This window comes from Anomaloglossus baeobatrachus, chromosome 3, assembly GCF_048569485.1.
Source record: "Anomaloglossus baeobatrachus isolate aAnoBae1 chromosome 3, aAnoBae1.hap1, whole genome shotgun sequence".
NCBI lineage: Eukaryota > Metazoa > Chordata > Amphibia > Anura > Aromobatidae > Anomaloglossus > Anomaloglossus baeobatrachus.
In genome coordinates, this window is record NC_134355.1 from 119,013,652 (window position 1) to 119,040,039 (window position 26,388).

At 43.1% G+C, this 26,388-nt stretch overlaps 1 protein-coding gene across 1 annotated transcript in view; it reads left to right on the forward strand.

The window, feature by feature from the left end:
- The first annotated feature begins 2,687 nt into the window (after positions 1-2,687).
- OVOL2 (ovo like zinc finger 2) overlaps positions 2,688-26,388 on the forward strand; it is a 42,231-nt gene continuing 18,530 nt past the window's right edge. Inside the window, exons 1-2 of the mRNA XM_075339403.1 lie at positions 2,688-2,970; positions 7,444-7,682. Of these exons, the coding sequence (XP_075195518.1) occupies positions 2,871-2,970; positions 7,444-7,682 (339 nt within the window). The 5' untranslated portion in view covers positions 2,688-2,870. The remainder of the gene's footprint in view (positions 2,971-7,443; positions 7,683-26,388) is intronic.

Sequence of the window (26,388 nt, forward strand, 5' to 3'; positions counted from 1 at the left end):
CAGGGTCCAGGGAAAGTCCTCATCTATTCAATCCTGTTTCTATAGGACACCATTAGGTAGGTATCTAATGAAACCCTCCATCACAGATTCCCTTTATCTCCCAATGTGTTTCCTCATTGTAGATTCATCTTGGGAGAATGATTAGGGTTGCACCATAGCTCAATCCAGGCTAAAATGATTCCAGCTTCCAAAGAGTAGTAAGGAGCCCAGAAGAAAGGCTCCTTACTATTGTGTGGTATCTGGCATCATATTATCTGAATATACCTTCTGGTGCTTATTATGGATATATGGAGTATGTAAAACTGAGGTTCAATTATCTCTAATGCATTCAAGAGCTCACTGTTAAAATTGCTTTTAGCGTCTTTAATAGGGAATTTATCCCCTTTTTTAACTGTCCTCAGTAAAGGTTTTATTTTAAATCCACTTTTTTTGCTATTATTATGTTGACATTTAGTATTACCACTCCAGCGAGGCCATATCAATCACAGCCCATATACACAGGGGTTGTTATTATGCAGAGATCATTGACTGTTTATGTTAAAGGGGTTATCTGGGACTTTTTTCTTTTTCACAGGGTGCCTAATCACTAACAGGCAAGTAGTTGCTAACTACCTGCCTGTCGTGCCCAGTGATGATTTCTGCTGGTACAGAGGGGTCCGCTCCTGTCAGAGATTCAATGGCTTCTGCAGACGTCACGTTGGTGGCAGCGTCTTTTCGGCTCTGCTCTGTTGATGGGGTGTGAGGCCTGTTATTCATAGGGCTAGTGCAGGCATAAGCTGCTGACGACCCACCTTGGACTAGTAGTTAGCCAGGATACGTAGGGGCCAATACAGCATAGTTTTTACACCAGAAAACTAGTAGAAAACACCTAATATAGTTGCTAAATTTTTATGTATCTTAACGTTGAGCAAAAATGTTGCGACTTTTGCCGTTTTTCACACCAGTCCCGGCCAGCTCCACCAGAGTGGGCAGAAATTGGGCAGGGCAATCACACCCGTCTGATTATTGACCACACGTGGCACGCCGTCCACCAGAAATCTTACTCCAGCCTGAAGTAATGGTTCCTGGAGAGGTGCACAGGAGAGAAAGCCACTTGTAAGAGTCATCAAGTGGTGAGCGCCGTTTAATGAATGGGACTCCTCTTACTCATCCTCTCATTTATATATAACATGAAAAATGGCAGTACTCCCATTACAAGAAGGTGATAACTGTATTTATTCCAAACCTTCGTGTACAGGGGCCTGGAATGAAGACCATTTTTTCACCTTTTTGAAATAAGTGCTGACAATTTTTTTCTATCTCTCCCCTTCATTGGAGTTTTTCTTTATTTTAATCTATCCATTAATTTTTTTTTTTTTTTAGTATTCCTCTTCTGGCAGCTAGCTTTGTATCAAGTTGTCTTTCTTTTCCTCCATCCATTCATCTATCTATCCATCCCTTCTTTAATATGTTATCTAATCTTTTCCTTTGTTTTCACCCATCTTTTTCCTCTTTTAGTAACTTTATTTCCATCTGTGTATTTACACTTCTCTTTTAGCATCTGTATCTCCATCTCTCAATCTATGATCTATCCACCTATCTCCTTCCATCTCTATATCTCCATCCGTCTCTTTATCCCCATCCATCCATGAGCCCATCCATCCATCCATGATCCCATCCATCTATCCATGATCCCATCCATCCATGATCCCATCCATCATCCATGATCCCATCCATCCATTCATGATCCCATCCATCCATGATCCCATCCATCCATTTATGATCCCATCCATCCATTCATGATCCCATCCATCCATGATCCCATCCATCCATGATCCCATCCATCTATCCATGATCCCATCCATCCATGATCCCATCCATCCATCCATGATCCCATCCATCCATGATCCCATCCATCCATTCATGATCCCATTCATCCATTCATGATCCCATCCATTCATGATCCCATCCATCCATGATCCCATCCATCCATGATTCCATCCATCCATCCATCCATGGTCCCATCCATCCATTCATGATCCCATCCATCCATTCATGATCCCATCCATTCATGATCCCATCCATCCATGATCCCATCCATCCATTCATGATCCCATCCATCCATCCATGATCCCATCCATCCATTCATGATCCCATCCATCCATGATCCCATCCATCCATTCATGATCCCATCCATCCATGATCCCATCCATCCATTAATGATCCCATCCATCCATGATCCCATCCATCCATTCATGATCCCATCCATCCTTGATCCCATCCATCCATCCATGATCCCATCCATCCATGATCCATCCATGCTCTTGATGGTACAGGAGTGGTGGAATGTTTCCTGTGATGAGTGGGTGCAGGTAATTGTGTGGGGTGTGGACGAGCTGTGTATTATATTGTACACTTGTTCACATCTTGACACCAGTGTTATTTCCACACTCCTCTCTGGAGCTGCCATACCTGCCCCCTATTAGCAGCCCCCCAGGTGAGCAGGCTGGAGGGTGGGCTGCTGTCTGCAGGATGAATGGGCTCTTGGTGGCGGGGCTTTGTTACATTCCTCTGCAGACACTCAGCAGCCGCTCCATGAGGAAGGGCAGGGACTGAGCTGCTCTAACCGGTCGGACAGGTAAGGAGCTTGTTGACACCGTTATATTTGCAGTACGCATGCGCACTGGCGCAGTTCCTGGTGCGGTTCTCTATTGCTCCTTTTCTCGGAAGTTTTTGGAGAGTGGATCCAAGTAGCGGAGGACACCTGAGGTCTGCGGTGTCCCCGGCTGATCACACCGGGCGGATCCGTGCAGGTACCGCGCCGCTACTAACTGCTCCAGGTGGAGGAGAGACGTGCCGGCCCCGGAGATCCCGCGATCCCTCTGATCACCATGCCCAGAGCCTTCCTGGTGAAGAGGAGGACTCCGCCGCCTGTGGTCCGCAGCTGGGACGAGCAGCCCGACGAGGAGCGAGCGGACACCTACATCCCAGGTGAGCACGGAGCCGCAACGTACAGCAGACACACTGTACACAGCAAAAAGTGTGCACACAGCAGACACATTGTATACAGCAGACACACTGTACACAGCAGACACACACTGTACACAGCAAAAAGTGTGCACACAGCAGACACATTGTATACAGCAGACACACTGTACACAGCAGACACACTGTACACAGCAAAAAGTGTGCACACAGCAGACACATTGTATACAGCAGACACACTGTACACAGCAGACACACACTGTACACAGCAAAAAGTGTGCACACAGCAGACACATTGTATACAGCAGACACACTGTACACAGCAGACACACACTGTACACAGCAAAAAGTGTGCACACAGCAGACACATTGTATACAGCAGACACACTGTACACAGCAGACACACTGTACACAGCAAAAAGTGTGCACACAGCAGACACATTGTATACAGCAGACACACTGTACACAGCAGACACACACTGTACACAGCAAAAAGTGTGCACACAGCAGACACATTGTATACAGCAGACACACTGTACACAGCAGACACACACTGTACACAGCAAAAAGTGTGCACACAGCAGACACATTGTATACAGCAGACACACTGTACACAGCAGACACACACTGTACACAGCAAAAAGTGTGCACACAGCAGACACATTGTATACAGCAGACACACTGTACACAGCAGACACACACTGTACACAGCAAAAAGTGTGCACACAGCAGACACATTGTATACAGCAGACACACTGTACACAGCAGACACACACTGTACACAGCAAAAAGTGTGCACACAGCAGACACATTGTATACAGCAGACACACTGTACACAGCAGACACACACTGTACACAGCAAAAAGTGTGCACACAGCAGACACATTGTATACAGCAGACACACTGTATACAGTTGACACACAGTAGACCCTGTATACAGCAAAAAGTGTGCACACAGTAGACACACTGTACACAGCAGAAAGTGTGCACACAGCAGACACACTGTATACAGCAGACACACTGTATACAGCAGACACACTGTATACAGCAAAAAGTGTGCACACAGCAGACACACTGTACACAGCAAAAAGTGTGCACACAGACACACTGTATACAGTAAAATGTGTGCACAGAGCAGACACACTGTACACAGCAGACACACTGTACACAGCAGACACACTGTATAGAGCATTGTGCACACACCTGCCTGTATCTACTGCCACCTCATATACACATATCACTGAGAACACTACATACACTACTCATACCCACAAAGGTCTCATATATCTATATCTAATATTCTCCAAACTGTATTTACACATATCTGAAATAAATAAATAAACGGTATGTGTATGTAGATCACTGTCCAGTCACCATACGTGCCCCTCTAATCTATATACTATTCCCCTCTCATACGCGCCCCTCTAATCTATATACTATTCTCCTCTCATACGCGTCTCATACGTGCCCCTCTAATCTATATACTATTCCCCTCTCATACGTGCCCCTCTAATCTATATACTATTCCCCTCTCATACGTGCCCCTCTAATCTATATACTATTCCCCTCTCATACGTGTCTCATACGTGCCCCTCTAATCTATATACTATTCTCCTCTCATACGTGCCCCTCTAATCTATATACTATTCTCCTCTCATACGTGCCCCTCTAATCTATATACTATTCCCCTCTCATACATACCCCTCTAATCTATATACTATTCTCCTCTCATACGTGCCCCTCTAATCTATATACTATTCCCCTCTCATACGTGCCCCTCTAATCTATATACTATTCTCCTCTCATACGTGCCCCTCTAATCTATATACTATTCCCCTCTCATACGTGCCCCTCTAATCTATATACTATTCTCCTCTCATACGTGCCCCTCTAATCTATATACTATTCCCCTCTCATACGTGCCCCTCTAATCTATATACTATTCTCCTCTCATACGTGCCCCTCTAATCTATATACTATTCTCTCATACGTGCCCCTCTAATCTATATACTATTCTCCTCTCATATGTGCCCCTCTAATCTATATACTATTCTCCTCTCATACGTGCCCCTCTAATCTATATACTATTCCCCTCTCATACGTGCCCCTCTAATCTATATACTATTCTCCTCTCATACGCGCCCCTCTAATCTATATACTATTCTCCTCTCATACGTGCCCCTCTAATCTATATACTATTCTCCTCTCATACGCGCCCCTCTAATCTATATACTATTCTCCTCTCATACGTGCCCCTCTAATCTATATACTATTCCCCTCTCATACGTGCCCCTCTAATCTATATACTATTCTCCTCTCATACGTGCCCCTCTAATCTATATACTATTCTCCTCTCATACGTGCCCCTCTAATCTATATACTATTCTCCTCTCATACGCGCCCCTCTAATCTATATACTATTCTCCTCTCATACGCGCCCCTCTAATCTATATACTATTCTCCTCTCATACGTGCCCCTCTAATCTATATACTATTCTCCTCTCATACGTGCCCCTCTAATCTATACACTATTCTCCTCTCATACGTGCCCCTCTAATCTGTATACTATTCTCCTCTCATACGTGCCCCTCTAATCTATATACTATTCTCCTCTCATACGCGCCCCTCTAATCTATATACTATTCTCCTCTCATACGCGCCCCTCTAATCTATATACTATTCTCCTCTCATACGTGCCCCTCTAATCTATATACTATTCTCCTCTCATACGTGCCCCTCTAATCTATACACTATTCTCCTCTCATACGTGCCCCTCTAATCTATATACTATTCTCCTCTCATACGTGCCCCTATAATCTATATACTATTCTCCTCTCATACGTGCCCCTCTAATCTATATACTATTCTCCTCTCATACGTGCCCCTCTAATCTATATACTATTCTCCTCTCATACATACCTCTCTGCTCTTTACAGCCTTCATATATACAGCTTGAAATTGATTCTCTAAAAGAGTTGAAAACTTTCCCGTCTATTTTTGGTTTAGATACAAACAAAACCATTTTCTAGTTTGTTTTATGTTATTGCTGCTTCCGTTCTTCACATATACAACCCTTCTAAGGCTGAAGTCACATGTCCTGTAATCCTCCGTTAGAGCAGATCCTGTAGAGATCCATTGGCAAAAAAGTTCTGCAAACACAACTTCTGTCTGTTCTTAAATAACTGACTTTTGCCAAATCCATTTTTTTTAACATGGGAATCTGTGGAGAACTGATCCCGTAACGGATTACCATTTATCTTCCGTTTGAAACGGATCCTGTAAGGAAAAAATGGATAGCTAAATAGCAATCTGGTAACGGATCCGTTCCCCATAGAGTCCAATGATACGGAAACGGATTCTGCAGAAATCGGTTATTTAACAAAGCGCATATATACGTCTCACGCAGCTAATTCAGTCCACTCTCTACCCACTCATGTGCAAACCTCATACATTAACACTTTTTTACGTGCTTTTATAAGGCATATACTCTTCATATTTCTTATTATTTAATATAGAGCCTTCTTGCATCAATATATGAGGATTTTTTTTCCATATCAATCCTTGTATACACACTGTATACATATATATTCTTCATACAAACACTTGTCTGAGTCAATGAGAATCCATTAGTTTAGGATCATGGACACTGCGTGGTTCTTTGGAACGAGCGTTCTTGGCTATAGTTGGGTGGTGTAAACAGGATTCGGAAGCACACAGTCTTGTGTAAACTGGACATGTGCTGCCGAGAACAATGGCAGCCTATTAGCGATCTATTACGCATAGTCGCGTGCGCACTGTAAGCGCGTTCAGATTGTGCAGTCATTTAGCAGATCCACGGTCGTTAATGCCCCACATTGTGTGCCTTCATATTAATGGCTCTCACACTATTACCTATTCTGCAGTAATCTCATTAACCCCATCCTCTGTGAGTGGAGCTGACTCCTGTGAGCTCCATTGTTAAGTTTCCAGGACCTGTGCTGTTTGCACAAGTGGCGCAGGTGCCCTGCTGGGTGATCTCGTGTTTGTCTTAAGAACAATGGGAATAGTTGAGCCTTGGGCTGTGGAGAGTGACCTGTGTTGGAATCAGGGGGACCCGAGCTAAGACTGGGGGTCCCGGATTACCTGGGGGGGTCCCGGATTCCGCATGGCCCTTAACTGCTCTGTTTGTCTTTCTTTTCTCACAATCTAACGGAAAGTCCACGCCATCAGTGCGGCTCCTCTGTGTTTGCTTTATGCCATTGACTTGTTAATGAGAGACTTACATTGTGACTACACCCTCAGCTCAAACACTGCAGCCTCACCTGCCTCCTCCCCCCACTCCCTCCCATTCTGATGATTGTCGCTCTGGGGAAAAGGGATCAGCTTTACATATTTGACTTTCAATTTAGAAAAAAAAAAAGCCACACTTTGCTTCACTGTGCCCTGCAGGTGATGTTCTCCTTTCATGCAGCTCATCTCCACCCTTGTGTTTGTCTCCAGACAGCATTGACTGCATCTTCAAGTATGTGACTGAGGATAGCCTGAGTAACAGCAGCAGCAATGGTGACCCTGTAGGGGACAGTCCGGAGAGGGGCAGCAGTGACTCCAGCCTCACCACCCCCAACAGCACTGCCGAGCCTGACCATGAATCGTCCCCCGAAGCAAAAGGAAGCGGCCAAGAGAATGTAGAGGAACAGGCTCTGGATCTTAAGAAATCATCCGTCAGATCCAAAATTAAGGTATTTTCAGTTATATAAGGGCAGACAGCCAAACTTCTGTCTATCCCCTGTAGAAAGAAGCAAGATATTTAAAAACAATTATCGGAACATTGCATCTGTTTATCAACATGTTTTGTAAATATGTGAAAAAGTAACAATCACGGGAACAGGAATGGTAGAATCTTTTCGACAAACTTCTGTTCCCCTGTAATCAAATGCCGTTTTTTTTGTTGTTGTGTGTTTTTTTTTTTTTTTTTTTTTTTTTTTTATTCTTGTAGGCGTCCACAGTAAAGTATTCCATACCAATCTGATTTAATTTTTGCATGTTTGCTGCGTCCTCTTCCTTTTATCAATCTGTTTCTGGTGCAGGTTTTAGGCTAAGACCGCACTTTGTGTCGTCCTACTTGCAGTTCTAAACGCACGTTTTAGGCTTAATTGATTTGACCAAAGTTGCCGTTTTCAGAACTTTAGCGCTGAAAAACGCATGCGTATTTACCGCTTTTTGCATGCTTTTTCACCTGCGTTTTGACAGATGCGTTTTGAACATCAAGACACTGCTAAATAAAGTTTAATAGTCAAACACAATGAAAAAAGAGAAACAAAAACAAATAGATTTTAAGAAATAATAAAAAAATAGAAATATAGATTAAAATTATAGCGGTAATATACTATTTATTGCAAAAATAGCAATAACATATTTTTTTGAAAATTAAATTGTAGGATTATGTGTGTGTGGAAAGGGACATATGAAATCATTATTTTAATGTCCAAAAATCATGCGTTTTTGGTAGTACAAAACATAAAAAGCAGGTAAAACGCAAGAATTTGAAGGAATCTTGGTTTTTGCCATTTCTCATTGACTTCAATGTTAGCAAAACGCACCCAAAATGGCAAAAACAACTGACATGCTGCTTCTTTGAACGCATGGTTTTTGCCACAAAATATGCAAATTAAACGCAGCGTTTAGAATTGCAAAGTGCAGTCTAGAAATCCCCATTTTCCATAGACTTTGATGTTAAATCTAAACGCCTGGCTTTTGGCATTAAAAAGATGCATCCTAAAACGCAGGTGGAAACGCAAAGTGCGTTCTTAGCCTTACTCTGAAATGCTACAGTGTTTGAGTAAATTTACTTTGAAAAGACTGACGGGAACTATGGGCCTGATTTATTGCATTTTTTTTTCTTGTTTAGTTTTCTGTGTTTTTACCATTATTTTTTTTAATTTTTTTTATTTTTGCCTCCGTCTTTTAATTTGTACCCTTTCTTTTATGGGTTTTTTTTTTGTTTTTTTTTTTGTTTTTTTTCTATGTGTTTGCTTTTTTATTTTCATGTTTTTGGCTGATTCTTTTAACTGCAAGCGTTTTAAAAGATTTTATATATGTCAGCTATTTTAGTGTTCATTTTTAGGACGTTTTAGTATAATGTTACCTTTTGCACTAAAGTCGTAAAACTGGTTAAACACAAAAATAAAGAGCATTTTTGATTTTGCACAAAATTCAAGAAACACATTTTTGAAGAATTTGATACCAAAAAATGTCAATGAATACCTCAAGGCAAAAAAAGGGACTTTTTAATTTAATTTTATCTTTTTAAACCTCCCCCCACTTGATGAATCAGGCCCTTGTGTCTAATTGTCTCTCCAGTAAAGGAGACAAACTCTAGCCCTTGTGTCTAGGATTACTAGTGTGAGGCAGTTTTCTGGCGGCTGCGCTCCACCCTGCTCCAATTGACTGACAGATCTCTCCCTATGTGTCCACGTTGCTTTTTACCTGCTTTTTACCTGCTTTTTCAACTGCAGCGTTTAATGCCAAAATGGATGTGTTCTGCTTTTCAAGCTTAGTCTGTGGGAATTTGGGTTGGGTTGCCCAAATTTCTGCCACAAAAAGGCTGCAGTTTGAACTGCATAGTGGGGTTTAGAAACCCAAATTCCCACAGACTAAGCTTGAAGAGCAGAACACATCCATTTTGGCATTAAACGCTGCAGTTGAAAAAGCAGCAAAAAAGTAGGTAAAAAGCAACGTGCGGACACATAGCCTAAGAAGAAGGATCAGCACTCACAAAAATCCTTATTGCAGAATTTATTCCATATTTTTTTTTTTTTCTATTTTATTCCATTTTCTTTCCCAAAAAAAATTATTTATTATAAGATGATGCGTTTCGGTCAGAAAGTACAGACCTTTTTCAAAATCCAGCAGAAACTGGATAAACATATAGCTTGGATGATTTAGGAAAGCCGCCTCTCGCAGGGGGGTTGGATCCGATGGTCCTTGAGGTCCTTTCCTACTCTATGATTCTATGGAACTATATCATATCAATATGGTTTCAAAAAGTGCTGTACTTTCTGACCGAAACGCGTCATCTTATAGTAAATAATTTTTTTTGGAAAGAAAATGGAATGAAAACCAAGTGGAATAAATTCTACAATAAGGATTTTTGTGAGTGCCGATCCTTCTTCTTAGGCCTCTGCCACACTCACGTGAATTTCACGCACGTGCCAAGAGACACGTATTTTCCCTGCGTGTTGCGTGCAGGTAAGTACGTGTCTCTGGTACGTGCGTGACACGTGTGTTCTACGTGTGCTATCCGCGATAGCACACGTAGAATCGGTAATTATCATACTCACCTGGTCCTTCCCGATGTCTGCGCTGCTGTCCGTGGTGCTGATCCTCGGTCTCCAGCCCTCCCGTCTCCCCGCTGCTGCTGCTGCCAGGCAGTGAAGTGAATATTCAATGAGAATAATGAGCGGCGGTCGGCAGCAAGAGGCAGCAGCGGCAGAGACAGGAGAGCTGGAGAAGGTGAGTTAATGTTTTGTTTTTTTTTCAATGACATGTGTGTTTTCTCCGGCGCGTGTCACACGGGACCGCATCCACACTACACCCGTGTGGTGCGGGTGCGGGCCGTGTGACACCCGTGCTGCCGGTGAAAAAACGGACATGTCAGCGCTTTCAAAAACGCACACACGTACAAACGCACACGGACACACGTTCCGTGTGGTTTTACGTGTGTGTGCCTGCTACAATAGGGTAGCATTGGTTAAAGTGTCTCCGTGCCGCCGGTACGTGTAAAAAATGACAAACACGTGCCGGAGGCACGGATGTGTGGCGCAGGCCTTATACTGTTTCTGGAGCCCATCCTGGAATTCGTGCACCGCGGTTAATACGTGTCCACATGGTCTTGTGATTTATATGTGTAGTTCGGGAGAGGTCCTATATTGGATACAGCAGGGATAAGCTGGTGGCTGCTCGATTCTGACTAGTCAGTCAAGATACATAGGGGCTCCCATACATCAAACAAGTGTTTACGCCGAAAAGCACTGTAAAACAATTTTTTTTGAAGCCGCAAAATGTTTGTGCAACATAAAGTTGTGCAAACATTTAGCGACTATTGGCGTTTTCACACCAGACCAGCCAGTTCCGCCAAAGTGGGCAGAGCATATGGGGGTATGGCAGTCACACACGTCCAATGATTGACCAGACTCGGAATGCCTTAGGCTGTGACCGCACTTTGCGTTTCCACCTGCAATTCAGCTGCTTTTTAGGTCCGTTTTGAGCTGCAGCGTTTTCATGCCAAAAGGCATGCGTTTTGGTTTTTCATGATAGTCTATGGAAAGTGTAGATTTCTAGACCGCACTTTGCGTTTTTAAACGCTGCGTTTAATTTGCATAATTTGTGGCAAAAACCATGCGTTCAAAGAAGCGGCATGTCAATTGTTTTTGCCATTTCTGCAGCGTTTTGCTAACATTGAAGTCAATGAGAAGTATCAAAAAGCAACAAATATCAAAATTCCAGCGTTTTACCTGCTTTTTAGGTGCAGAAAACACTGCGTTTTTTTACTTAAAAAACGCATGCTTTTCAGACATTAAAATAATGGAATAATATGTCCCTTTACACACACACATAGTCCGACAATTAAATTAATGAAAATTAGGATTTTATTGCTATTTTAGCAATAAATATTATAAAACCGCTATAATTTCATGAAATATAACTATTTTCTTTATTAATTCAAAAATTATATATGTTTTGCTTTTTTCTCTTTTTTCATTCGGTTTGACTAATCTTTATTTAGCAGTGTCTTGATGTTCAAAACACATCTGTCAAAACGCATCTAAAACGCGGTACATACGCATGCGTTTTTAACGCTAATTTAAGGAAAAAGGCAACTTTCGCTAAATCAATTAATTCCAATCTGTGCGTTTAGAAATGGAGTAATGATTCCTAACGAAGTGCTTGGAAGCAAAAGCCACTTGTAAGATCAGCCTGATCCAGTAAACGATGTGGTTCTTTTAACAAATTAGGTGCCTTTTACACCGCCATGCCCCTTTATTAAGACTTTAAATCAATCAGGGCCATAGTGCCTGGCTGGCGTTTAAAGGTATGGTTACTCTGAAACTCTGGAGCATTTTAGAGTGAGGGTTCATTCAGACATCCATTTTTTTCCACTTTATTTATTTTTTTTGTTTGATCCCCATGCCATCAATTTTTCTTGTACATGGAGAAATAAAGAAAATTTCTTCACCATCTCCATTCTGACAGTCCTTGAAAATCAGACTGCACTCTGATGTCATCCAAATGTGGTCCAATGTTTTTCTTCTTTATGGACCCATAGACTTGCAATGCCAATCCATACATTGATTTCCAGGCGGGCTTGAGTAAAATGAATGTCACCGGTGTCACTCCATGACGAGCCGAGATTTCAGTCTTTACGTGTGCAGCCCATGGTGCCATTTTACTGAAGCCCGCTGTGCATAAGCGCTGCACGCAGTTAAGCACGCTTTACACGCTGCAATGTATCTTACAATGTGTCGGCAGGGTCACGTCGTAAGTGACGCAAATCCGGCATTGTAAGTACATTGCAGTGTGTGACAGGTATGTGCGATTGAACGGTAAAACGTTCATCGCATACACATCGTACCTTTCTCTAGAATTGCACGTCAGATTGTTCATCGTACCTGGGGCAGCGCACATTGCAGTGTGTGACACCCCGGGAACGATGAACAGATCTTACCAGCGTCCTGCGGCTCCCGGCCCACAATGCGGAAGGAAGGAGGTGGGCGGGATGTTTACGTGCCGCTTAGCTCCGCCCCTCCGCTTCTATTGGCCGGCTGCCGTGTGACATCGCTGTGACGCCGAACGTCCCTCCCACTCCAGGAAGTGGACGTTCGCCGCCCACAGCGAGGTCATATGGAAGGTAAGTACGTGTGACGGGGGTTACTCGTATGTGCGGCACGTTCAACAAATTAAACGTGCCACACATACGATGGGGGCGTTGCAAATCGCATACGAAATCGTATGCGAAATTGCAACGTGTAAAGCAGGCTTTAGGACAGCGACACTGCTAAGATTTAAACACTAAGGGCGGCTTTGCACACTACGACATTGCAGGTGCGATGTCGGTGGGGTCAAATCGAAAGTGACGCACATCCGGCATCACTTGCGATGTCGTAGTGTGTAAATCCTAGATGATGTGATTAACGAGCGCAAAAGCGTAGTTATCGTATCATCGGTGTATTCTCCGACATTACTATAATGCCGGTGCAGCAACAGGTACGATGTAGTTCCTCGTTCCTGCGGCAGCACACATCGCTGTGTATGAAGCCGCAGGAGCGAGGAACATCTACCTGCGTCCGGGCTGCAATGAGGAAGGAAAGAGGTGGGCGGGATGTTGACATCCTGCTCATCTCCGCCCCTCCGCCGCTATTGGCCGCCTGCCATGTGACATCGCTATGACGCCGCACGACCAGCCCCCTTAGGAAGGAGGCGGGTCGCCGGCCAGAGCGACGGTCGCAGGGCAGGTGAGTGCATGTGAAGCTGGCGTAGCGATAATGTTCGCTACGCCAGCTATCACAAGATATCGTACCTGCGACGGGGGCGGGGACTATCGTGTGCGACATCGCAGCATCGGCTTGCGATGTCGCAACGTGCAAAGCCCGCCTAAGGCTATGTCCATATATTGCTTTTTTTGTGTGCTTTTTATGTGCAGAAAAGAAGCGTTTTGGCAGGAAAAAAAGCAGCTGAAAAACCGTGCATTACTTTTTCATTGCATCTGTGCATTTCTTCATATGCGTTTTTCTTTTTTTTTTTTTTTTTTGTCATGGCGATCCCAGGGGTTCCTGCACTGTACCCCCCGCTATCGGGTCTCCAGCTGATGCAACAGCCAGTAATCTAAGACAAAGACTGATGGCAAATCCCATCTTTCTAATGTGAACAGGTGCAAACTGAATATGAAACGTGGTAACAAAAAGGAGACAGCTGACCTCTGTAGTGCTAAGACATGTGGAACAATAAATATGGGAATATAGACATGCATTACTGCTATGAAAAACATGTAAAAATTGAGATACTTAGCACACAAACATGGCCAAAGTTTGTGAGCCCAACAGCCAGCGGCAAGGCAACCTCATTTTTGTTGGGTGCCTATCAAACTAATGACTCTCTTTGGGTTAAAAACCCTACAATTTATAGGCGGACAGGAACCTGCAAATGGAGAACTAAAATAGCCTAAGGCTGAAGAACAGGAGGGCTCAATCAGAAGGCATAACCCTGTAATCTAAGAAAAAGACTGATGTAACAGCCAGTAATCTAAGACAAAGACTAGTGCTGAGCGGACCCAAACTGTAAAAGTCCGGATCCGCGCGGTTTCAGCGTCCGATCTGGATCCGGGAATCTGGCTGCACGATCCGGGTTCGGGATATTTTTTTTTTCTCTTTGTGTCTCTGTGTCTCGTGTCTCGGATCCGCTCCCCATTGACTTACATTGGGCCGGATTCCGGATCGGATCCGGACTTCTGTGACAACCCGCAACGAATCCGCCGGATTATTAGCAATCCGCTCAACTCTACTGGTGACACATCCTATCATTCTAATGTGAACAGGTGCAAACTGAATGAGACATAGTAACAAAAAGGAGACAGCTGCACTCTGAAGTCCTAAAATATGTGGAATAATGAACTTGTAACAGCCAGGACCCGGCTGATTGCCCGCAGCGGTTCCCGTGCCGCTTCGGGTAGTTTAACTCCCGTGAATGCTGTGATCAGTGCGATGGCAGCATTCAGGAGGAAGGTAGAGGAATCGCTTACCTCTCCCTGGCGATCGGGTCCCTGTAATGCGATCACAAGGACCCGATTGCTGCCATGGGAGCCCTGGGTTGTCACCATCATGACAACCCTGCATTCCTGAGCTACGGATCGCCTCACAGACCATGCTGTATGCACAGTGTGTGAGATAAAGTTCTGTGATATAATCCACTGTAGTGATAAAGCATTGCAAGGGGATTATAAAAATGCTGAAATGATTGACATGCTGCTTCAGCAACAAAGCAACAAAATCTGCAAGGATAAAAGCAGCGTGTGCACAGCAAGTCAGGATTCTCTTAGACTTTGCTGGAATGCGTTTTTCTTTACAGTATTGATTAAACTCTGCAAGAAAAAAACGCATGAAAAACGTGAAAAATCTTAAGGTGCACATAGCCTAAAAATATATGAACACTAGAGGCAAATGAGGAGCTGCGGCCGAAGACCCTACCCCCCAGTCCTGCCCTGATGCACAAATACTTTATCGCACCCAGACTTCTGATGATCATTAAAAAATAACCAAACTGCAAATTCTATACTAAAGATAGCTAATAAATGAGTAGAACAGCGCCTTTATGGCCATACCTTTAGTTTAACATCTCATCCTGATGACAGGTTCTCTCTCCATAAAGCTGCTTGATTTTGATACTTACTGGCAGTTCGCTATGACAAAATTTTGATATACTTATGTCCAGATTACATGCGTTTTTGATGCTATTTTATGGCATTTTTCCACTTGTTCTTCTTAGTAGGAATTGTATACTTTAAATGGTATAAAGTGGGGAAAAAAACACTATTGGCCTGTGTTCACACAATGACTTTTTGATGCTGTGTATTTTCGCTGTCTCTTAAGGCTATGTGCCCACTGGACTCTGTACCCGCGGGTTTTGCCATGGAAAATCTGAGGATTTATCCGGATTTTCTAGATAAATCTGCAGGTTTTAGCAAGTACAGACACTCCCCATGTTATCCTATGGGACATGGGGAGTGCTGTGTCCATGCTGCGGTATGTGCGGCTGCGGAATATGCTGCGGTATGTGCGGCTGCGGAATATGCTGCGGATGTCCCGCAGCCGCACGTCACTGCATGTCAATTATTCATGTGGAATTCCCGCCTCTCCACTATGGAGATACAGGGCAGGACTTCCACAGGTAAGTCGCATGAATGGCCGCAGGTTTACCGCAGCTATTTCGCTGGAATCCCACAGCAATGGATAGCTGTGGATTGCATTGCTGCGGGAAACCTGCAGCCGTACCTACGGATATATCCACGGGTACATAGTCCTATGGGCACATAGCCTAACAGTTCCAGCGCAGTGGATGGGATTAATAGAAATCTCCTGCCCATTGTGCTTCTTTTTTACTCAGAGTAACTGACCTGTGGTGCGTGTTTCCAATCCACAACATGTCAATTTCTTCTGCTGAGTTTTATGTGCAGATTTTTCCCATAGACATATATTAAATGCGTAAAATCCGCAGGTAAAAGACCCACATGCGTTTTTTAGTGCATTTTCCTAGAGGCAATTCATCAAAAACCAATATAACCGAACCGAAGTATATTAATTATTATTATTTTATTATTATAGCGCCATTTATACCATTGTGCTTTACAAGTGATAAGGGGTATATATAATAAATACAAGGCACAGACTGGTACAGGAGGAGAGTGATCCCTGCCCGCAATGGCTCACAGTCTACAATCAATAAAGTTATGTCAAAGCCAAATAGAATCAAAAACAAAGCAGCTTTATTTAGCCCCATCACAACCAAGGACGTACTGGTATGTCCTTGGTCCTGTCTGTCCCTTTACTACGGGCTCACCATGGCAAGCCTGTGATAATCCCCATACCTGTTTGCTGATCTGAACAGCAGACATGCGTGTGTGGATGAGAGATCCACCCACGCCTTTTAACACCTTAGATCGCGCTGTCAAACTCTGACAGCAGAGTTTGCGCACCAGTGAGGATGATGCCGTTCCCTGCCTCCATTGGCGGCCCTGTTACACGCTCATTGGGCGCCAGTGGGTTGTCATGGCAGCGCGGGGTCAGACGATGACAATTGTCTCAGTAATGCCTCCCTTCCTGTGAATACCGACACAGTGCCACCAGTCACAGGAACAGTGCATTTTTGCTGATCAGAGTGATGCTGCATCTCAGCAGAAGTGATCAGAGTGTGCACTAATAAAATCCTCTAAGGGGACTAGTAAAATCATTAAAAAAAATGTAAAAACAACCCCCCCCAAGTTCAAATTACCCCCCTTTTGCCCCATTGAAAATAAAACAACAAAAAGAATAATAAATATTTTGTATTGCCACAATGACAAAATATTTAAATGAAAGAATCTGATCGGTACATGGCGTAGCGAGAAAAAAAATTCCAAACACCAAAATTAAGTTTTGTTTGGTCACTGCAGCATTGTATTACAATGCAATAACAGGCGATCAAAATGTGACATCTACAGAAGAATGGTATAATTAAAAACGTCAGCTCATGACGCAAAAAATAAGCCGTCACTGAGCCCCAGATTCTAAAAAATGAGAACGCTACGGGTCTTGGAAAATGGCAACAAAAGTGCTACTCTTTTTTTAAAAACTGATTTTTTTTTTTTTTTTTTTTTTTATTGATTTTTTTTTCTTCACCACTTAGATAAAAGTAAAATTATACATGTTTGGTATCGACAAACTCGTATTGACCTGGGGAATCATAATACCTGGTCAGTTTTACCATATAGTGAACATGATAAATAAAAATAAACCCAAAACAATCCTGCAATTGCACTTTTTTTTTTTTCTTTTTTTTTTTCTGCTTTGTAATTTCACCACGCTTTAAATTTTTTTTTCCCATTTTCCAGTACAATATGGGGCAGAATGAATGGTGTCTTTCAAAAGTACAACTCGTCATTAGGAGACGATTTTAATCTACCAATGAACCCGGCCCTCGATGTGTCCTCGGGTAAGTCGTCCTATCCGGCCTCAGTCATACAAAGGGTCAAAAAGCACATGCATGGTCTGAGATTGGTGGACATATGGAGGATTCTTCATCCGGACACCAAAGATTACAGCTTCTATTCCTCGGTCCATTCTGTCTATAGCAGAATTGACTCCTTCCACATTTCTCATGCCCTCCTAGACATGACAGTAGAAGCGACCATAGGTAATATAATATGGTCAGACCACGCTCCCATTTACTTATCGATTCAGTTAGGGCCTCGTGTCAAATCAAATTTCACCTGGCGACTGAATGAAAACCTATTACAGGATCAGTTATGCAAAGCGGACCTTACCCAGTCAATTCATAACTTTATTAGAGATCATGAATGTGATACCACTTCTCCTGCAATCCAGTGGGAATCACTGAAATGTGTATTAAGGGGCATTTTGATCTCACATGGTACCCGCCTGAAAAAAGAAAGAGCCATTGAAATAACGCAGTTATCTAACCAGATTGCCTCACTAGAAAGCAAACACAAACGGGACTCATCTCCTACAACCTACGCACAACTCTCTACAACCAGACATAAATTACTAGAGGTATTAGACCAGAAATCCAGGGGCTTAAGAGAACGTCTCAAAAGCCGCTTTTATCAACTGGGAAATAGAAGTGGGAAGCTTCTTGCAAGGGCCCTCCATCCCCGCTCCATGAATACTTACATCCCTTTCATAAAAGACCCAGGAAGTGATGGTCATTTGCATAGCAACCAGGACATTTTAGCAGGCTTCCGCACATACTACAAGGCGCTTTATGATATTAGGGGACAATCGGGACACATAGCGACATATGGGACTCAAGATGATGTTAAAGCTTACCTGGAATCCCATAATCTCCCTTCCATCTCAAATGATACCTTACTGGAGCTGGAAGAGGACTTCTCCCTGGAGGAGGTCAATGCTGTAGTCTCAGATGTGAAGTCAGGGAAAAGCCCAGGTCCAGACGGGTTCTCAGCGGGTTTCTATAAACAATTTTCAGAACTTCTAAATCCTCTGTTCCTATCGGTCTGTAGATATATATCTGCAGGGGGTGCGTTCCCTCCCCAGGCGTTGATGGCCCACATCACAGTTATACCAAAACCAGGGAAGGACGCATCTCTTTGCTGCAACTATAGACCGATCTCGCTCATAAATCTAGATATCAAGCTTTATTCTAAAATGATATCAAATAGGTTACGAGACCTTCTTCCCAGACTGGTAAATCCAGACCAGGTGGGTTTCGTGCTCAGAAGAGAAGCCAGGGACAACACCCTGAGGACCATCTCCCTGATTGACGGCGCAAGACGTCACAGGATCCCCATGTGCATCCTGTCGGTAGATGCAGAGAAGGCGTTTGACAGGGTGCACTGGGGTTTCATGTTTCAGGTCCTTAAAAACATAGGGTTGGGAGAGCACATGATGAACAGAGTTACAGCACTCTACTCTTCGCCCACAGCACAAATCAAAATAAATGGCTCCCTCTCAGATTCCTTTACAATATGTAATGGAACAAGACAAGGGTGCCCCCTTTCCCCATTATTATATATTCTGACCATGGAACATCTGGCGGTGGCATTGAGGAGCAATATATCAATTAAAGGGGTTACATTTCACAAACAGGACCATAAATTAGCTTTATTCGCAGATGATCTGCTCCTGTACGTTACCTCTCCACTCATTAGTCTACCCAACATAATGGCTGAATTGCGGAGGTTCGGATCTCTGAGTAATTTTAAAATAAATACTCATAAATCTGAAATACTGAATATATCTCTTCCTCCAATGCTGGTGACTCAGCTCAAAGCCTCTCTCCCCTTCAAATGGCAGGTGGATTCATTGACATACCTAGGAATTAAACTGACGGCAGATCCCCTTGACCTCTTTAAATCAAATCACCGCCACATTTCCAGGAAGTTAGAATTAGACCTCAATAACTGGAACAAACTCCAGCTTTCATGGTTTGGGAGGATAAATGCGATCAAAATGGACCTGTTACCGAAGCTGCTTTATTACTTCCAAACCATCCCCTTAGTATTGCCGGCCTCTTTTTTCTCACGTCTGAAATCTAGCATAACCAAATTTGTCTGGTCACATAAACGCCCACGTATTTCCCACAAAATATTGAGTAGATCAAGGGATATGGGAGGAACTGGACTCCCTAATCTCCTTTTGTATAGCTACGCCTCTTTAGGGACGTGCGTTCTGGATCTATTTAACTCAGGTGAAACGAAAAGATGGGTGGAAGCCGAAAGCGCGCAATCTGATGTTGATCCGAAGGTAGTTATTTGGACCAGAGCACCACCCAGCTCCAGCTCTATCACAGTACCCTTTATCACAAAGCAATTGCGGAATTTTATGTCCCGAGGTAATAAATATCTTGACTTGTCCTCCATTCCAGGCCCATTGACACCGGTCCATAGTAATTCAGATTTTCAGGCGGGTTTCCATAGATCAACATTCCTCCATAAAAGGAAGAGTGACCATCCTATTATTCGTGACTTTATCTCAGACACAGGTATTACACCCCTAGATAATTACTCTTCAGATATCACCAAATCTCAAGATATGTGGTTCTTCTTCGAACAGCTGAAAAGTTTTATAGTGTCTATGGCTAGGAGGGTAGACATCTATAGGGCACTCACACCCTTTGAGGCCCTTTGCCTAGAGAAGGATCCTCCAGGCCATACCATTTCGACCTTGTATGACTTGTTTCTCAGATGCAGAGGTGCGAGGGACGGCTTGCCTGGGTACTTTGGGAAATGGGAGAGAGAGTGGGGGAGGTCATTCTCGGCTGAGGAGCGGACCAAAATCCTTCTCTTTATTGGTAAAACTTCGCTGAATGTGATATCACAGGAGAGGTGCTACAAGATCCTATCTAGGTGGTATAGGTGTCCTGTGAGTATCCATGCTGCCTTTCCATCAGCCTCTGATGTGTGCTGGAGATGCCAAAAGGAGAGGGGAACCCTCACTCATATCTGGTGGTCATGTCCCCCGGTGAGATCATTCTGGGAGAGCATTTTCCAGTTACTCAATAAACTCTCCTCGAGGCAGATCCGGCCCACAAAAGAGTTAGCTCTCCTGTCCCTCGGGAATGTTTCTGCTTCAGGGTTTAGGAAAGGTTTATTAAGACATTTTTTAACAGCTGCCAGAAACCTAATTCCAAGATATTGGAAGCAAACTAGAATCCCATCACGGGATGAATTCATAGCAGAGTGCAACGAGATCTTCAGGATGGAGACCTTGATAGGTCAGACACTCGGCAACAAGGACAAAGTTGATGCTACGTGGGCCCCGTGGATCATGTTCAGGGACTCACCGGATATGGGTCTATGGATTCACGGGGGGGCAGGTATGTAGGTAATTTTCCATTCTCTTATTTCTGTACCTAGAAGGTTAGCCTTGAAAATGTGGTTTTGATGTAGGAGGGCGCGTCCACTCGGGTGGGAACTCTATGTACCCTTCCCCTTTCATCTTACTTTCCCACGTTTCTGTTGTCTTTACTGTCTCTAAATTCTTCTTCCACCTCCTCTTCTTTATCTCTTTTTTTTCAACTTGTTCTTCCTATTTCAAACACATACGAATTGTACTTGTTATTTTTGGTCGCCAGTGGCGCAGGTGTAGTCAAAGAACTGTTGTGTTTTTAGCAGCTAGCTTGGATATATACCCTCAGCCTGCGCGCTGTGCAATTGTTTGATTATCTTCTTCTATTCTAATAAACTTTGATTTGAACAAAAGTACAACTCGTCCTGCAAAATACAAGCCCTCATACGGCTATCCTGATGAAAAAATAAAAATGGCTCTTGGAAGAACAGGAGGAAAAATCACCCGGGGGTGAGGGGGTTAACACATGACATACCAACAAGAAACAAAAACCGCAGCGTCAAAAATAGTGATTAAAAACGAATCTAAAATATTCAAGTAACCTAGCTGCAGAAATTCTGCAACATGAATATATATGCCGCATAAACTGTCTTGACCATATTCGCCGGTATGCTAAGCTTTATTTGCATATTTTCCCCATCAACTTGCATTAGATGTGGAAAATCCACAGGTAAAAGCAGCATATATGTTTTTAGTGCATTGCCGCAGCAGAAATGCACTGAAGAGACCTGTAATCCGCACATGATGGTATCAATAAAGTTTTGTTACCAGGAAGTATCATAAATAAAGCAGCTTTATTTAAAGGGAACCTGTCAGGTGCAATACATACCTAGAACCACGAGCAGTACTAGGTGCATATTGCTAATCCCTGCCTAACCGTCCCTGTATACACTAGCATAGATAAAGAGGTCTTTCGAACAAGTATTTCTAAAGATCCTTTATGATATGCTAATGAGTGTAGGGATAAGTCAGAAGGGCGCTAGCTCCTGCTCTCCTTCCACCCTCTTACCACAGGGCCTTTCTAACATGGTATTCATTGCAGCATCATCAGCGATGAGGCGCGTACCTGTGTCTGCTGTCACCACTGAACAGTACTCCTGGCACTTCCGGTTGTGCTCACTAGACCTCTTTGAAGCCGGGACGCGTACCTCCAGCTTCATACTGAGCATGACCGGAAGTGCCAGGAGTACTGTTCAGCGGTGACAGCGGACACAGGTACGCGCCTCACCGCTGATGATGCTGCATTGAATACCATGTTAGCATGGCCCTGTGGTAAGAGGGTGGAATGAGAGTAGGAGCTAGCGCCCTTCTGACTTATCCCTACACTCATTAGCATATCATAAAGGATCTTTAGAAATACTTGTTCGAAAGACCTCTTTATCTATGCTAGTGTATACAGGGACAGTTAGGCAGGGATTAGCAATATGCACCTAGTACTGCTCGTGGTGCTGAGTGCATATTGCACCTCACAGGTTCCCTTTAAAGCATGACATGCTAAAAAGAGACTAAAAACAACAAAACCAGAAATGCAATAAAAACGCAATGAAAAATACATGTAACCTAATTTACCTAATAGATGCTGAAAATCTGCAATCACAAAAACTGAGCAAAAGCTCATCGTGGGAATGTAGACGCACTAAAAACTCATTTTGCGCCCACAGTCGAAGGTCCTGTGCGCAGTAGAAAATGGAATTTTTTCAAGAAAATTCCAGACCCTCTGAAAGATTACCGCACCCGCAGTAAAAAAAATTGCAGCAAACCTCACCTGAAAACCGCTTGTGGTTTTGCCACGGTATTGCCGCGTTTTTTCCGCGGGTTGTTCCCTGCGGTTTTTGACCATTATCTATGGCACAAAAACGCAGCTACCTGCGGAAAAGAAGTGACATGCAATTATTTTTGCTGCAGAAAACATGCAGCAACACCTGTTGGTGTAAAAAAAAACTCAGCGTGCGCACAGCATTTTTTTTTTTTACCATAGGTTTTGTTGGGGGAGGACTGCAGCAAGGTTATGAGCATTTTCTGCAGCAAAACTGCGGTAAAAACCGCAGTGTGCGCACAGGGCCTTATTCCCCCAAAAAGCATGGGGGTGGTTTTTTTGCAGCAGTCTTGCACTCTTTTTGCTTTCTAGGGGTAAAAAAAATCGCGGAATGAATTGAAATGCTGCAGTTTTCCAATTCAGTTAGGAAAAAAAACCACCAAATGTGTGCATGAGATTTCTGAAAACTCATAGGTTTGGTGATTGTAAAAGCCGGTTTCAATTTGCAGCAAAAAAAATGCAATGGGTGAACTTAGCCAATGGGGCATGCACCCTCCAGGCATATATACAGCTGATTATCGTTTTGCAGGTTTTCATGCAGAAATGCAGTGGGTTTTCTGCGCATTTCACCATTTGCATTACATATCCACGGCCTCTTTTGCAGCATAAATTAACACGATGCAGATTTCCAATCCACATTTTGTGAGCTCTCGTATAAAATGCCGCTGCTGTAATATGCGGCAGATTTTATGCAAGTGACAGCAGAAAATCCACTATGTATTTGCTCTATGGGAGCATATCATAAAAGAAATGCATGGAATTTTTTTTATTTATTTTTTTTTGCAAGCTTTTAAAAACAATATTAAAAAAGTGTGAGAAAGAGGCCTTAGGGGATTTAGAGGTCTGTGTGCCTAGAAGAATGGGGAAAATATTTTTTCAGCTATTTGTAACACATTGTTTAACTCTTCCAGTGATAATGATAAATGACTATTGAAGTATACTTCATAAAACAAGTGTGAATATTCTGACTATAAGGTGCACAGTGATATTCTGTATTCTGTGGTCACATCCCAGTTAGCACATCTCCAGGGGCATCGCTCCTGATTGTAGAGCCTTTGATCAGTGACGGGGAGGAAGCAGATAAATTAAAGGGAAGTATCCTATAATGTGCAGTCAGTTCTCCCTGATTATTCCCTACTTCATCAGAGATCAATAAGTTTAACAAAATGACTGGACTGAAGGAATCTAAATCTGCCATAAACATGAGATCGTTGTCTGTGTGATGAAAAGCCCTGATTGAACATTTAGGGCTTGTTCACATATAGCTTCTTTGCTGTGATGACTTTTTTTTTTCTACAGAAAATCCCACACATCGTTTTACAGTAGCAACAACATAAATGAAATGTCTAAAAATCTTTTTTAGTTTTTCTTTTTATTTCCCTTGCGGTGAATGGGCAAAAAATGTCAGCATCTATATGTGCAAAGCTGGTAGAGACATACTTCAGAAGACTTGCAGCAGTAATTGCAGCAAAAGGTTGTACAAAGTATGTAGTCATTGTGGTTAAATACAAATACTATTATTATTTTATTATTATTTATTATTATAGCACCATCAATTCCATGGCGCTTTACATGTGAAAGGGGTATACATAATAGGGACAAGTACAATAATCATAAACAATACAAGGCACAGACTGGTACAGGAGGAAAGAGGTCCCTGCCCGCGAGGGCTCACAGTCTACAAGGGATAGGTGAGGATACAGTAGGTGAGGGTAGAGCTGATTGTGCGGCGCTGTATCAGACTGAGGGTTACGGCAGGTTGTAGGCTTGTCGGAAGAGGTGGGTCTTCAGCTTCTTTTTGAAGCTTGTCAAGGTAGGCGAGAGTCTGATGTGTTGTGGCAGAGCATTCCAGAGTATGGGGGAGGCACGGGAGAAATCTTGGATGCGATGGTGGGAAGAGGAGATGAGAGGGGAGTAAAGAAGGAGATCTTGTGATACAAATACACGTCGCAACTTTCAGATTTATAATTTTACTGGATGGGAAAAAAGTGCTGTACATCCTGCGCTGCTGACAATCATTCAGATGATGCCATATTGTTGAAATAAAGGTGGTCTTTATTCGATTGACGCATTTTGAAATTCACTGACTTTTTCAAGATCTCAGACGCATAGGAAGAGATCTTGAGGAAGAAGTCAGTGGATTTCAAAACGCATCGATCAAATAAAGACCACCTTTCGTTCGACAATATGGAATCATCTGAATGATTGTCAGCAGCGCAGGATGTACAGCACTTATTTTTTCCACTCAGTAGTAGGCGATCTCACCAGCCTGTGGCGTTGCAGCAGCTGATATACCTTTTTATTCCTTTTGTATTCAGCTGAAAGGTGAGCACATACCGTTTTATTTATTCTGACCTCTATCAGGGTAAAACCCTATTGCGCTGTTTCTCTACAGTTCGAGATTTGTATTTTTAAAATCTTTAGAAAACCTTATATCCTTCACTTTCCAAATACTTTCTACTTTGTGATGGTATATCACATAAATCCCTATAAAATACACTGAAGATTGTGGGTGTAGCGTGATAAAATGTGGAACAGTTCACAGGGTATGGAAACTTTTTCAAGCCACTGTAGCCTTATTAAGGGCTTGTTCTTTTACAGACTCAGATTTATTTTATCATGTGATGTACTGGAAAATGGGAAAAACAATTCCAAGCTTGGCAAAACTACAATTCTGCAATTGTTTTTTGTTTTCATGGCGTTTATTATATGGTAGAAATGACCTGGCAATATTATTCTCTAGGTCAGTATGACTACAGCGATGCCAAACGTGCAAAGTTTAAAGAGAAAACCTTGTCACTTTTTTCCCCAAGATTCATAACGTTTTTATGTTTAGGGCCATTCTTTGCACCCTGAGCTGATTCTTTTACTTTTACCATTTTGGGGCAAATACAATGTTTTTATCACGTCGCAGTGTTTCAGAGTCAAACCTACCTGTCTGGATACATGCTATCCATGGATTGGGCATTACACCTCTTAAAGGGAACCTGTCTGATGCAATATGCACCCAGAAACACGAGCAGTTCTGGGTGCATATTGCTAATCCCTGCCTAAACGTCCCTGTATCTAGTAGCATAGATAAAGAGATCTTTAGAAAAAGTATTTATAAAGATCCTTTATAATATGCTAATGAGGCCAGCCACTAGTCGCAAGGGCATTAGATCCCTTGGTTAGTTGGCCCCCTTAGCATGTTAGCACGCCCCTGTTAACATGCTAATAAATGCATAGCGTCAGAGGCATGGTTGCGCTCACCTCTCTGCTGCCACTGTACCCGACGCTAGATTTCAGCTCAATGTGCATGATCAGAAGTCACGGACATCCAGTCATGCATACTATGAAACCGGGTGTACGCGTCCCGGCTTCAGACTGGTGTAGTGGATCTGCCCGGAAGTCCAGGGACGTTCTGATCATGTGCATTGAGCCAAAAACCAGCCGAGGCAGCAGAGGTGATAGCGACCATCCCTCTTACGCTGCACATTCATTAGCATGTTAGCA